At 37.9% G+C, this 15,240-nt stretch overlaps 1 protein-coding gene across 1 annotated transcript in view; it reads right to left on the bottom strand.

Annotated features, from left to right (window-relative positions):
* Nucleotides 1–15,240, bottom strand: part of LOC145465864 (nibrin-like) — a 33,818-nt gene that overhangs the window by 10,488 nt on the left and 8,090 nt on the right. Inside the window, exons 5-10 of the mRNA XM_081449623.1 lie at nucleotides 14,761–14,846; nucleotides 13,722–13,798; nucleotides 9,250–9,344; nucleotides 8,055–8,172; nucleotides 545–735; nucleotides 117–208 (exon numbers count right to left, since the gene is read on the bottom strand). Coding sequence (XP_081305749.1) covers nucleotides 117–208; nucleotides 545–735; nucleotides 8,055–8,172; nucleotides 9,250–9,344; nucleotides 13,722–13,798; nucleotides 14,761–14,846 — 659 coding nt within the window. The remainder of the gene's footprint in view (nucleotides 1–116; nucleotides 209–544; nucleotides 736–8,054; nucleotides 8,173–9,249; nucleotides 9,345–13,721; nucleotides 13,799–14,760; nucleotides 14,847–15,240) is intronic.

Below are 15,240 nucleotides of genomic sequence, written 5' to 3'. Positions count from 1 at the left end.
AATACAATGCTGCACAAAAGAGCAAAACTGAATTTGACTCAAAGGAAGCAGGACGTTATCAATGGACTGTTTAGGTGGAACAAAGCTTGGTGTTAACGCATTATTTTTGTACAAACCAGCGGTGATACTTGGATTACAATACTTGTCCAGAGACACAAAGAGCAAGGCCAAACCAAGCTCAGACTCAGGGATAGGACGGCATCTGTGGCTATTAAACAAAATAACAGAAAGAAAAAAGCACACACAAGAAAATACAATGTGCCATAACATTGTTTCAGAAAACATGTGTAGCTGTCAAATTGATTCTACTAATTTAATTCCTCTACCTCAACCTCCTCAAAAAGAATCCAGATTTATAATCCAGACTTAAATGAATCAGTGAAACTCAAACACTCTATGGTAAATAAACACAAATCCAGACACAATCAACACAGGATTAAATTCTCTCTTTAACCACATGGTTTTGTTGACTTCGTCTCGTCATGAACCCTTATTACATAAACAAGTACCAAGAACCTCGGACACAACCTGGCCCATGACCAACCTTTTCAGAGTTTCCGTTATGTGCGAGATCCACTGTTGGGAAGCAGGAGGTAATGCGTTTTGTTCTTTAATGTCCACCATCATTACACATACTCTTGGAGCTACTAAACAATCATCGGTCTCACTCCCAGGAGCATCTCTTAGTAAAGTGTGACCACCACTTGACTCTACTGCATGATGCACTCGCTTGTACTAACAAACACACATTCATAAGTTAGCTGAAAGCTAACAGTTTAGTCACTCATATGTAAACACTTAAACAGGTATTACAAATTTCACAGCCGCTAGTAGCACTTTCATATAAAAAGTGCCAGAAATGGTAAAATATCTGTAAGTGTGACAATCACTGTTTAACCAAGGCAACACTACGTTTATCTTAATTGTGTTAATGCATTTAATTTAGCCCTAAACTAAAATACTACATTGCAATAACCTCTTACTAAACGTGGGCGAGGCCGTGCCGGGAAATAATTATTGTCCTGAGTTCTTGGCAGTATGGACTGAGTGCATTGAGGTCTGTACAAAAACGACCGAGGGCCAATATTCCAAAGTAAGGCTCAAGCAATCTAGGTTAATAAGTAGTTTATTATATGCAGTTTATTTGTGGGAGGCGCGGTGGTCTCATGGTTAGTGCGCTCGACCCCAGAGCGAGTGGTCTGGGTTTGAGCCCTGGCTGGGGACACTGTGTTGTGTTCTTGGGCAAGACACTTTACTCTCTCAGTGCCTCTCTCCACACAGGTGTATAAAAGGGTACTGGCGAATTTAATGCTGGGGGTAGCCCTGCTATGGACTAGGATCCCATCCAGGGGGATAGAAATACTCCTGGTCGCTTCATGCTACAGAAACCGGGATAAGCTCTGATAAGCACTTGGCTTGTATGCAGACTTAACCTTACCTTGTTATATGGCACTCGAAAACAAAAAATACCCGGCTTATGACTGTTTCAATGGAAATAGTCTGTATGGCAAGGTCCCAATCAAGAAAGAACCAATCGGAACACTCGGATTTACTTCAAGACTAACTTGACATATAATGATACTAAATATGACACTGCAAAATATAAGCTAAAAATGCTAAAATTGCAGTCAGGGATGGACATCAGTAGTGTTATTATGTGTACATTCAAAGTTGTGCATGACAATGACTCTACTAAAACGTTAAAACAATGTTTATAGTTACTTATACAAAGACGCTTCAACTGAACAACTTTGGTCTTTGTTGGTTTAAAAAGCCAACTGACATTACTGGCTATCTAATGGTTCACAGTTCTGTGCATGCTACCCCAGCAAAATGTAACGAGCGAATGCTGCGCGGCATAACAAATCACACGAACGACTTGTAAATACTCAGAAATATTATGTCAATATGATCATTGCCCGCATTTCAGTCTCTCTGGGAATACTGGTCAGGTCTCAAGAAAAAAATCTCTTATGGTAATCACAAGCCTTGTCCTCAACAGTGGCGTGATTTAAGTCTATGTCATGGCCAAAATGATTAGAGTGCAACCTTGGAGTTACTGTCTCTAACTCGAACCGCCCTCCTGTGTTCTTTAAATCATGTTGCCAAGGCTCTATCTGTCTGTCCATAATAGACGAAATCACAGGCGAGGCAACCGATTTTGTAAACCACACCTCTTGACTGTAAAGGAGGGGGTTGTCCTCGGGCCATTGGAAGCGAGCATGTAAAACATTAAGAGGCACCGACACAGGAATGACCACTATATTGCTCAAAGGTGAAAGATGTGCTAGGGTCAGGGTAATTGTTATCCCACAAGACTTTGAGGACAAGTTTCCTGTCTCTTGACTGTTCTGCTTGTGTTGATGCTATTAAGGAGTATATTCACAACTGATCTTTTGTGCTGGACTGGGTGATGGGAGTTGTAGTCAAGGTATGTGTCTGTATGTGTTGGTTTTCTCCATGCACCCTGGTGGTTGTTGTGTCCAGAAAAGAAAGGCTGTTGTCTTCTTAAATCCCCTTAGCAAACTGTATGCAACTGTATGTTAACATAAAACCTTTATTTTATGGGTATTTTATGGAACTCTTCCACGTAATATTTCTTTAAGCAGGTATGGCTGTCATCCATGTACCTATAGCACCATCATGGAGGATGAGCAGCGTTGGAAATTGCCCTTTCCTCTATAAACTCCATCACCAGGTTAGTGATTGTGGTACTTGCAGGAGACCCCTCGACATAGTCAAACGTTTGCTGGTAATGATCTTCTTCATGTGCAAAAAAGCTCTTCTTTAAGACAAACTCTAACAACCTCATGGTGTTTGTTACAGAAATGTCTGTACACCCTGGTGGAGTAATGTCTTGTTGTAATTTTTCACAGGTGTGCTGTAAAGTGAGCTCCACTTGAATGGATGTAAACTGGGAAACAACATGGAAAGATACCATGACCTCGTCCTCTACAATCTGCTGTTCTCTTATTTGCTGGGCAAACACAGCACTATTCTTCACCAAGTACTTTTCGTTCAGCAGTGGGAATAAGATGGAACGCAAATGTTTGGATACAATGTAGGTCGGTGAGCTGATACAGCTGGTCATGGGACGTAGTGGTGTACTAGGTTTGTGGTTCTTTGGGAGACCATAGAAAGCAGCTGGGTCAGCATCAGTGCTATGGAGGCGGTGATAAAGTTTGGGATCCATTCGCTTGATATTCTGGTTGTGGGAAGTAGGGCTCAATTTGATTTTTCTGATAACAGCTGAAGGTCCTTTTCAACTTGTGGTGTTGGTCAAAATGTCTTTGCATAAGTAGCTATAAATGTTAAAAATTTTTAGCGTTTTAGTGGATTCAGAGTCAAACACAATTTCAAATGTACACTACTGACTGCAATGATTACCGGTCACGTTGCCACAAGGGAGTCTCACCCCCAAGTCTCCTAGCCACCAATAATCTAATAACATTAAACCAAAAGCTGAAGATACTGAAATTGGTTCTGCTATGTTGAGTTGTATAACTCACACTGTTCGTGTTAGGTTGAATAGTGTGTTGAACCAGCGGTATCCATAAGAGATCAGGTTAATTCGTATATTAGCTTAGTTGTGTCTCATTTTTGTAAACAATTCAAAAAAAAAGCTAAGAAGGCAATGCGTTGTCCATTTCAACAATGCAAGAGACTACTGCACAATCATAACAAGAAAGTAACATAACGAGAAGAACGTGACTTAAGTTGTTGCGAAAACTATGATAGAAAAAAAAACAAAAACACATGCGTGCATTTAATGTCGTCCGCTTATTTATATGGGGTCATTATAAACTTCTGTGTAACAAAAACAAAAATAAAAATAAAATAAACGTCAGTGTAAGCTTATTTATAGAGAATAAAGAACTTTTCCCTATGAGACCTGTGTGTTAACTCAGGCGCATTTGGCTACGACCAAGAAACAGAACTACAGTAATTCAGAAAAAAGCAGCCGATGGTTGCTGCAATGGCCTGAGAAGCTTTGCCCACAAAACCATGTATGCAGATTAGGTTAATAATAAGCCATGGGTGGATTCAACCAACCCATGGCTTATGATAAACAGCAACTAAATGTTTTCCAGATAGCAACTATATGCGCGCTATATAAATACAACTACTATTATAACTGAAAAGTTTAGTTTACACCTTAGTATCATTGAAGTGTTGCTTAGGAATTTTCGGTATTACTTTTTCACACTTGCTGGCATTCAAAATGCACACAGAGAGAAACAAGAAACCTTTCTTTTCAGCATTTCTTGACATTAAAAAAAAATGTCTTCCAGATAGGAGCTAGTGCAGTTCTGGTCCTCTCTCTGTCACGCAACACTACGCTCTTGGAGAGAGAGTCCAGGGACAATTATTGTCTGCGCATGCTCCCGATAAACCAATCAGACCAGAGCAGCGAGCAGGATGTCAATTCACCCTACTTAAAAGAAAAGAAAGAGAACTTGAAAATTGGCAAAGTGAGATTTCACCTGAATTAAGGCGCTGGAAAGGATAGAGAAGGAAGACTCATCTGCTTATGGCTGAATACAATAAAAAGAAAAAAATGCGTTTGTAAAAAACTGCCTGAATTTGAGCAGCAAGAGTACGAAGCAGCCAATACTCACTTTGTGAAATCTCTTTTAGATAACTGGCTGAAGAATAACCATATTACCAGAGATATAATATTTTGTTTTAGGGTCAGTTGATTACATTCAACTTCTTTGCAATGGACAAATCCAGCCACGTTTATAATTTACCAGCCGCATTGTTGTCTTGCACATTGTTATCTTTTCAGTCTGCTTGTATCTTGGGTCTTTTATGAGTTTTAGTTTCCAAACTTATTTCTCAACTGGGTTAATCCACAGAGGGGTAAAGAGACTGCGTTTTCGTTTCTGGCATCAAAAGTACAAGACCTCGTACAAGACACAACATTCTAATTTGAGTAAACAGCTCGAAATAATAAGATACCTTTTCGCAAGTGGAAAAACAAAATAATTTAGTTTTTCCACTTGCATATAAAGGTCAATTATCTTTCTTAACTCTTCCCCTGAAGCTATCATTCGTTTAGTTCAAAACGTATTGCTTACTTTGAAAAACAGAAAATCCCACTGACTGCTCACGACCTCGCGTTCCATGTCCAGAATTTTGTGGCAACTTGCTACACGCTAAAATTAGACCTGGGTGAATAAACCAATCAAATGGGAGCAATGGTCGCACGTCGGGATTTGTGATTGACAGGCTGAACACCTCAGCCTCATCAAGGCTCGCTTGGTGCTTAAGTGGTGCTGATATTCGGGTGAATTGAAGTGATTTAATTTCAAAAACAATGGTAGTACTTTTGGTAACGCATTAAACTGTTGGCCTGATTTTAATTTTTTTGTGTGTGTATGATTGGAATAACTTTTTGATGAGTGCCTAAACGTTTGCCCAAACTAAACTTTACATATATCGAGAGACCCATCCTAATATGGTTAGAATTTAAACTCTTTTGGAATTCCGGGACATGGCACATGGTCAAATTGACAATTCTTTTCACCAACTGACTAACTCATGGTTGGAGAACACTTTGGTTTTGTTTGCCGATTAGATTAATCCAATATTCTTAAAAGTGTGCTTTTTTGAAAAGGAATAGTTCTGTATTACAACTTTTCTGTGCCAAATGGTTGCAAAATGCGAATCAAATGAAAATGGTCAATTTCCAGCCCAGTTGGAACTTGTTAGATTGATGTCTGGAGGTGAAATTGATAATGTCTTTTTTTCTCGGAAATAACAAGATATTTGCTGAAAAAACTGCATAGCGTTTTTACTTTTTCTAAGGCCCTCTTGTATGCAACAGCAGGGCATATTCTACTTTTCAAGCCGTACCAAACTATTTTTGTTTTTTGTGGACATTTGCTCTTAACAATGTCTTTGAGGTGTTCCTGTAAAATCTGCTTAAATGAACAAGGATTTTCTGGTACTGTAACAAGTCTATTTTAAAAGTTTGTCCTTAAACCAATTATGTTCAGGGAAAATTTGCTTCACTCAAAGGATGTCAAATTTAGGTCCAAAATTAATGTACTGGCTCATACTAAATACTCAGAATGGCCTAATATAAAAACCACAGCCATCAATTGAAGGCTTTCGTGCAAAAAGGGCGTATATACCGGTAGTATTTTGTGCCGATTTTTATTTTTTGCAGGATCGAGCTAATTTTTGGCAGACTGACTTGTTTTGACATGAAAAGCATCATTGCGTAATTGTTTTTGTTGATTTCCACTTCTTTATTGAGAAATAATGTATGCAAATTAACATTTTTTAACTAAATATATATATTTTTTTATTATATAGCCCACAATGTAAACTACTGGGTTACCAGTAATTGTGTCAGCTATTAAAATGTTTTATTTATTTATTTATTTATTTATTTATTTAAAAAACCCAGTTTTCCAAGGGTATCTTTTGGAGATCTTTTGTTGAGCGAAAAACAAAAGAAACCTTTGTTTTACTAAACGATGAATTCACTGAAGCATTTGCCGCTAGTTTTATTATTATTTTAACTACGCAATTCTCCTACTGTTGCTTTGCTAGCGCAAGCGAATAAGGTGCTGAATGGGCTGGAATCAAGTTTGTTTTGTTGTGACACTGGTTCGATATGAGGTCGGTCGATTTTTTTTTCGGTCTATTTCTCTACTTCTTTCAAAAATCAAAACATCTATTTAAAAAAAATCAAGATGTCAAAGCTGCTAAAAGTAACCGTTTAAGTTCATGCTGTGTCAAAATCTACCTTCAAAGGATGCGCTCCAAAAGATGCCACTTGGAAAACTGAGTTTTTAGCATATATTATTTCTCAAAAAGGAAGCGCAAATCAACAAAAACAATTACGCAACGATGCTTCTCATGTCAAAACAAGTCAGTGCCAAAAATTAGCTCGATCCTAAAAAAAATAACAATCGGCCCAAAATGCTGTATACCCCCTTTTTGCACGAAAGCCTTCAATTATAAATTTAGAAAAGTTAAAAAAACATATAGGAAAGACAAAATATAGTTGTCAAGGACTACATAAATGTACATTAAGAGCTATAAAAAGTCTAGATAAAAAATACGGTCATGTTGAGGGTGTGAATTACAAGGACAGAATATAGCAGGCCAAAAATCCACATGGCCAGTAATCACATGCGTAGAGCAGTGCGTAGTGTTAAAACGAACTCGACAAGAACTTCTGACTACAATGCAAACAGAGTTTAATTGACAGAGATCAATGTTCCATACAGACTCAAATGAAATGAATCACATGCCAAGACAAAGGTAGAAATAAACCACGTGCTGTAAGCTTAGTCGTAAGTCGTATGATGTAAACTGTATGCCGGTTCGAACCGAAATACAATAACGAAAATAGAAGCTAACGTAACTAACATACCGAAGTATAAAGATAAAATAACATAAATGAAGAAACTATTGCTAACATTCTCAATAACGCCCGTAACATGGAAGTGTAACATAATCGGCACTTATACTGATCGTACGGAAGGCTGGAAAACGACTAATAGGCTACACGGTGTGTAACTTGGATGGTACTTTTATGGCAAAATAACCCTATATTGGAGATATGGACCTAATCAAGCGCGATTCCGAGCACACAGAACTAACTAACCGATCTAGTAATGATACAGACCATTTGATAGGCGATAAAAGGAAACGTAACCGAAACGAATAAGAATAGAAAACCTAAGAACTAACCCTAAAGAACAAGGAATAGATTACTCACTTTGGTTTGCACAGGCACTGAACTTGACTTGATAGAATAGATGAGTACTGAACAGTGTAGAGAGAAACTATGGCCCAATGCCGAGTAGAAGTTGACGCAGTGAAATCTGCACTTGAACTGACCTAACCGAGGAAAACCTCGTGGATATATCTAACATCACGTTTCAAAACCAGCAGAGGGGGGAATCAAGTAGAGTCCTGAGCAAGCAAGATAAATCCATCTTGCCTGCTTAAAGAGAGCCAATCACAACAAACAATTTACTTCTGTTGTCTTTCCCACTCACAGAGCCAGTCACATAAGTTATTTTCCTTACCTGCTTTTTACTTAAGAAAATAAAAGTTCTTCCATTGAACAAAGTCTTTCTGGTCTCGTTGGGGAGAAAACTTACATCTTGAGAGCTGATGGTTTGCTCTTTCAAGACAGGAAGGTACCTAAATGTAAGGAAAAAACTTAACCTTAACTACAATGCATAACATTGAAAACATTTCCATGATTACAAGACATGACAAATGCTGTGGGGAGTTAACACGGAAATAGGAAATTTGTTTTCTGAATTGTCATTTATGAAGTAAATTATTAAAAATGTATAAAAAACGTTCACTGGCTATATAAATTTAAAACTTTCAAGCTTTCAGCTGTCAGACTACAGCCTTAGATGGATAAAAATAGAAAAAATGACAACTACAAAATTTATTTATTTATTTATTTATTTATCGCGTGGAATGAACCTTGGTGTTATAGCAGTAGCATTGACATTGCTAGCGCTATAAGCACTAAGTGCATGTTACGCTCAATATTCTAGTACAAGAATGGTGATCATGTTATGGTTTGTGATGTAAAGCATTGTTCTCGCTTCTTCCAAAATTGGCATATTATTGGACTGGTTTAGCAACTCTATTGACCAATCAGAGTGCACGTAGTATCTCAGTTATTTTATAACAGAGTACAAAACATAGAGAAAGCGTGTTTTATTGTTTTTCGCCACGCTCGCCTGGGGCTCGTGTTTTCTACATTTCCCTTGTTTTCTCAAATGCCTGTCATGTTTTAACACAGTGTAAATATACACGGCTTAGACTTTTTTAATTTTTTTTTTTAATTTTGTTAAGTAAATATATTTGCAAACTCAAAGTCACACTCCTTGGTTAAAATGTTTACCATCATTGTAACTGTAACCCACACACAAGAACCTGCTTGATCTTGCTTGGCTAAACAGGTTCTTATATTTTGGGGCATTAAAATGGCAAATTTCTCCCGGAAGGTTTTTAAACCACTAGGTTCTTACAAGTGGGATTTTACTGTACTGTATGGTTCTCCTAAGTGAAAATTCTATAAGTCAAAATAATGTACTGCACCCTCAGGCTGGCTTTGCGTACTATAAATGGTAGAATTTGAGAGAATATATTTTGCCTAACCTAATCAAGGCTTTATCATCATTAAACAAGCTAACCTCTTGCTGAGCTCAGAATACTAACTTCACTCCAGATGACTCTTATTGAAAATACATGTACCTTTCAACTGGTGGAAGAGATGAACTTGTATTCACAACATCATCAAAGTAAGATGGCTTGACAATTGGACTGCATTCAGCTAAAGCATGAATTACCTGTAGGAAATAAGAGGTCAAATCAAAGAGGCTATGAGCCACTCATCTGGGAAAATGGATTGTCAGTACAAACAGTGACAGTTTTGATGCCACTAACTTGAGGTTTTCATCCGTAGGTTAAGTTAAAGTTGAAGTCCACTGGCAAAACGCAACGGTAAGAGAATACACAAGGAGATGTAAAGAAATGGAACGAGCTAACAAATGATATTAGAACTAAAGTAGGCCCCAATGAAGTGGACAAAATTCAATCAATCAAGTTTGATATCGGAATTTATAGTGATTTGATCCTCTACATTTTTAGTTCTCTGCGTTTATAATGTTATATGATCAATTATTGTACATTTTTAGTTTTAATTTTTACAACATACTAGGGCTGTGGATTACATGTAAACTAGCTGATTAGCTAAGCGTAACTCCATGTTAAACAAAGTATCTCATCGCATCGTAACACTGTTGAAAAGTTATTGGCGATTCTCGTCCGAGACAATTACAAAGAAAGTGCACCCTCTTGTCCGATCAGCAGAGCAAGTATAATCAGATTCTCATTTTCATTCCCATTTTTTCGTTCTTTATTTTCCCAGGCGATATCAGTGATTTTCTTTCTTTCTTTGTTACCTTTTGAGAGAAAAAAATTATCTAACGTAGAGTCATAACACCACAAGGACAGCACCGCCTCTCATCTGCTCAACAAAGTTAAGCCCTCTTTGGCGGGGTTCATGTTTGGATGGGTTACCAAATACGAATACCCTGTGTTGTGATAACTTTTTTTCTCTTTTCTTCTCCCCTTTCCAATGCGATATTAGTGACTACTGAACTCCCAGTCTCTTTGGGGTCTAATTAAGCTTGAGTAATGCCCACATCAGTCTTCTTTAGGAGTTGAATTCAAATTTTCTGACGAGCATCCCTGACCTTCTCATATGGGAGTTCCCCCACGGGGTTCCAAATGTATAACAGGAAGTGAAGGAGTGAAGGAGTGATGGAGTGAAATCGTCCCACCACTACAACTTGGAAAATATTTATATTTTCCAAGTGAAAAATGACCTTTGAAATCAAAATTTCTTTCTGCCAAACTGGGCCTTTAGGATATAAATTACTTCGGAGGAAGAACTTTGGCCACATGGCTAGTGTTTTCAAAAGAAAAACACACCACATCTGCCCAAAAAGAGTGGAACAGTGTTTTGAGATATGAATTTCACAGACCAGCTTCTGTTCAGGCAGAAAGTGGCGATGGCATTTAAATAGCAAATTAGTTGTTAGTAAGGGTTCCATAACGTTACCAATATCTTATTATTGTTTAATCAATGGGTGCAAATTGTCATCAATTATTCCCTTACAGAATTAAACATCTGTGATACAGTGAGTCTGGATAGAATACTGGTCCCCAGGGGGGGGGGGGGGGAGGAGGGGACTCCCACATAAAAAGGATGGGGGTGCTTGTTGTACGGTTTGGTACCTCTTTGGGTGTTCAGCCCCAAAAGGTCCACAACGGGTGCTTTTGCAGTACATGTTGAGGTATGTGGAACTGAAAAAATATGACAGGAAATTAATTGAAGGGGTGAGTGCAAAACCATGCTAAGTGACGATTTGGGTGAAAAAAAAATTTTCGCTAAAGGGCTTGAATTTTTGCATGTGGTCTTCAATGTAATAGAAAAACGTGGTCCTGTATTTTTGTCGCTGGTTTTTGCTTCGTTTATAAAGATGCCGCTAGGAAAACCGAATGGTTTTTCTGCATACGCAATATCTCGAAAACGAAGCGAAGCTTAGCGGAAAAACTACAAGACATTGTTAAACATACCTAAACAAAACTGCATGAAAAAATTTGGAGCGTTTTCGACAAAGTTCACTTTTGATTAAAATACCTAGCGCCCTTTTCCAGCCAAGGTCTTCAAATAAACGAAGCCAGGCCTTTGTTATGATAAACAGAGCCGATCCTTTGTTATAATAGCCAAGCTAAGCCTTTGTTATGAGTCAAAGTCTCGCCTCGTTTCATCATAACAAAGGATCAGCCCGCCGCGTCTGCAAGGACTTTGATTTCACTTAGAAAGCAGCAAAATGTCAATTTCACGCAACGTATAAGCTCAAAAATGTTGATTTTAGGTCAAAAAAGGTTTAAATGTTGATTTCATGTTAACACGTGACAGCAAGGAGGTTGATTTCTCTTAGAAACGCGTAAAATGTCAATTTCACGCAACGCGTAAGCTCAATGATGTTGATTTCAGGTCTAAATAGGTTAAAATGTTGATTTGACGTTAACGCGTGACGGCAAGGAGGTTGATTTCACTTAGAAACCAACAAAATGTAAATTTCACGCAGCGCATAAGCTCAATGATGTTGATTTCAGGTCTAAAAAGGTTAACATGTTGATTTGATGTTAACGCGTGACGGCAAGGATGTTGGTTTCACTTAGAAACCAGCAAAATGTCAATGTCACGCAGCGCATATGTTCAGTGTTGTTGATTTCAGGTCTAAATAGGTTAAAATGTTGATTTCACGTTAACGCTTGACGGCAAGGATGTTGGTTTCACTTAGAAACCAGCAAAATGTCAATTTCACGCAGCGCATAAGCTCAATGACGTTAATTTCAGGTCTAAATAGGTTAAAATGTTGATTTCACGTTAACACTTGACGGCAAGGATGCTAGTTTCACTTAGAAAACAGCAAAATGGTAATTTCACGCAACTTATAAGCTCAATGATGTTGATTTCACGTGAAAACGCGCTATAAATAGGGCTGACAGATTAACCCTTCTCCGCAACGTATGGGTCTCCATACATCTGCATGTCCGCTGATCCCAGAAGCTCAAAACACTACAAATCATGCCGATTTGAAATAAAATCATCGCAACCTGGATCACAGATCTATGTTACAATCGATCGCTACTTGTTGGCCATTCTTATGTTTAAACAATCTAGTTACCAGTTCGAGAAACGTCCGCAGAACGTGATAGCAATGCATGCCGGGAAGGGTCTTTACACCTCGTGCGCAGGAAAACATGGCGGTTGATACTGGACAAATTTTATCACTCTAAAACCAGTTCTCGCTTTCCAAACTTTGACGCTAGCAACATTTGGCAAATGGGCCACGACTCACCAGAGGGTATTTTTCTTGGGCAAGAACTGCTCTTGGACTTTGCTGCCTGGCTTGATCTGACTTCGAACGCCGATAACACGATTACGGTATATCAGCTGCCTTCCAAGTTTCAGAACACATTTTGATTCTTTAAAACGTGCTGATGACTTACGGGTTTATCGAGACTTTATGATGCCTCTCAACCACCAGGCAGGCATACAAGGTACTTTAAAACAATGCTTAAGATATTAGTTGACAGAGCTCTAATGCGGCACATCTCTTTTTTGTTCAATGAATTTCATTTGACGCTCGATCAATTCACGTGTTGTACTCACGTCACAATAACCGATGTAAACAATCTGTTCCCAGATTTCCGCTCTATATATGCTGTGAGATTTGATTTTGACTTCATACACTATAAACAGTCTGCCTGTTTGCTGTTCAACAAATAAACTCCTAAACACATGGCTAGGAAAAGCCAAGTATTTTTGCATACGTTATAACTCGAAAACGAAGCAAAAACCAGCGACAAAAATACAGGGCCGCATTTTTCTATTACATTGAAGACCACATGCAAAGATTCAAGCCCTTTCGCGAAAATTTTTTTTTTCACCCAAATCGTCACTTAGCATGGTTTTGCACTCACCCCTTCAATTGCTGTTTGAGAATAGTCTAATTTCAATATATTAAAATTCAGGCGAAAACAATAGACCTCAGCACGAGGTTCCGGGGAATAAACCCCATAAACTCTGTAGTTATTCCCCAGAGCCTCATGCTGAGGTCGTTTGTTTTAGGCTGAATTTTAATATATTGAAACTGGTCTATTGGGTACCTCTAAGGGGGGAAAAATTGTCAGGTGACGCCCACAAAGCAGGATCTTGGTACCTCTTAGGGTGTTTTTTCAAAATAGGCCCTTTGCAGGGTCCGGTCACATGGTACAGAATTAATTACACTGGGACGCAAGTTACTCAGTGGGACTTCCAAAACAAAGGATCTCGTCCAGCCCGACTTTCCCTTGTTTTGAAAGTCCCAATGTGTAATCTTGCTTCCCAGCATAATTAATTCAGTACCATGTGACCGGATCCTGCAAAGGGCCTATTTCTGTGAGCAGCCTGTCTTTTTAATATCGGAGTTACCCCTGTGACTGGTCCATGGCAGGGTTGTAGGTAATCAAGTATTTACATACCTGTATCAAAGTAAAGTGTCTTGCCACACATTGGAGAAAATTATGTTATTAAACATTTTTGTTGTTATCATATCTAATTAGAAATCAAACTTTATTCATGGCAAATTTCCATACATCTGTACCTTAATAGTAAATGTTAGTCCATCCATCACAAGATGACTCACGGTGTTTTGCCTCCAGTCATTTACCACATGGCCACCTAGTATTTAAGGTTTTGCATTATAATGATTCAGAAATACAAATTAACTTAAATGGTTTTTATTGAGCAACAGCATATACTCAAAAAAGTCTTTCTCATAAAAAATGTTTTCACTAAATGGTCTTTTTACACAAAATGGATGTTCCATAAAAATCTCATAAAAAAATTTATGTTCTATTTATGGTACAATATTTTGTTACCAAACCCTAGTTATGCCATTTGTTGACAACCCAACTTAAAGAGCTACTTCAACCAAAGACCCAAGTGATATCATTAAAAAAAACATCAAGTTTGTAAACTACAACCTGGCAAATAGCAGATGAGAACTTTTTTCAAGTGAGTCCTGGCCATCTATGGAACAATCTTGACCAAAATATAAGGAATATAACTACCACACCCTAATTTTAAAAACATCTGTACATTCAAATAACTCTTAAAAAGCGATTGTTTTCTTTGAAACATTTTAATATTAGCAAATAATTATTGCAAGCCTTATTTTTAATTATTTCTTGATTTGAATGTTATTTATGATGGCCATTATATAAACTAATGGGTGACCGGCAATACCATATTCCACCCTAGGCTCTTGAAATAAAGTTCTCGTCTTCATCTTCACCTTTGCCTTCTCCTTCTTTCTTTCTTTCATAATTATGCCGGTAAAAAATGTAAATGTTATGATTAGTCATTCTCAGGCAATTACATGGTAATGCCCATTTTATTAGCATTTATGTCAACATATATGAAGCAAGAGCTGAGCCACCTGCAGTGAGTTTGATCCCTATGAGGAACAAGGTCGTGCCAACACAGTGTATTGATTTTAGTGATAGCCGACAATTGCATTTTTGTGCTTTTCACTATGTTCAGTGAGGCTTACTAAACAAAATAGTAGTAATGATTAGCACGTTTTAAACTTCAGGGTTTATGTCTTATTGAAAGATGCAGTAAGATCAAAATTCTCATACCAAGTTTATGAATGGTACTTTTCAGTGTCTTCTTCTGTTTGTCATCAAGACAAGAGGTGACAACAATCAAAGGACTGTACCTCAACCTTAAAAATAACATTTATTAAAGCTGTATGAACCTAAAATGAGTACCAACATACATTAATATTAACAAGCTGGGCAGGGGCATAACAATGCAAGCAAAGTTGTGGCTTTTTTTCTGTTAGAGATATGTACAGGTCACTGGTGCCATTTCTCATAATGTTTGCATGCGACTGAATTGTGAATAATTTGACAAGAGGAAGGCCATATTGCACCGCAACATGGAAAAATTACACAAAATGTTCACACACTAAAACACAATCCACACAGTTTAAGGATTCAGAAAATGTTGATTAAGACTAGGTGAAATTTCTCTAACCTGTCAGCAACTTGCGTAAGGAATGTTACCAAGAGTCTTGTAACATACAGGTGTAATAAGGGTACAGATGCTTTTGCACT

The sequence above is a fragment of the Orbicella franksi genome, chromosome 13, assembly GCF_964199315.1.
Source record: "Orbicella franksi chromosome 13, jaOrbFran1.1, whole genome shotgun sequence".
Taxonomy (NCBI): domain Eukaryota; kingdom Metazoa; phylum Cnidaria; class Anthozoa; order Scleractinia; family Merulinidae; genus Orbicella; species Orbicella franksi.
This window is presented reverse-complemented; position numbering and strand designations above follow the sequence as displayed.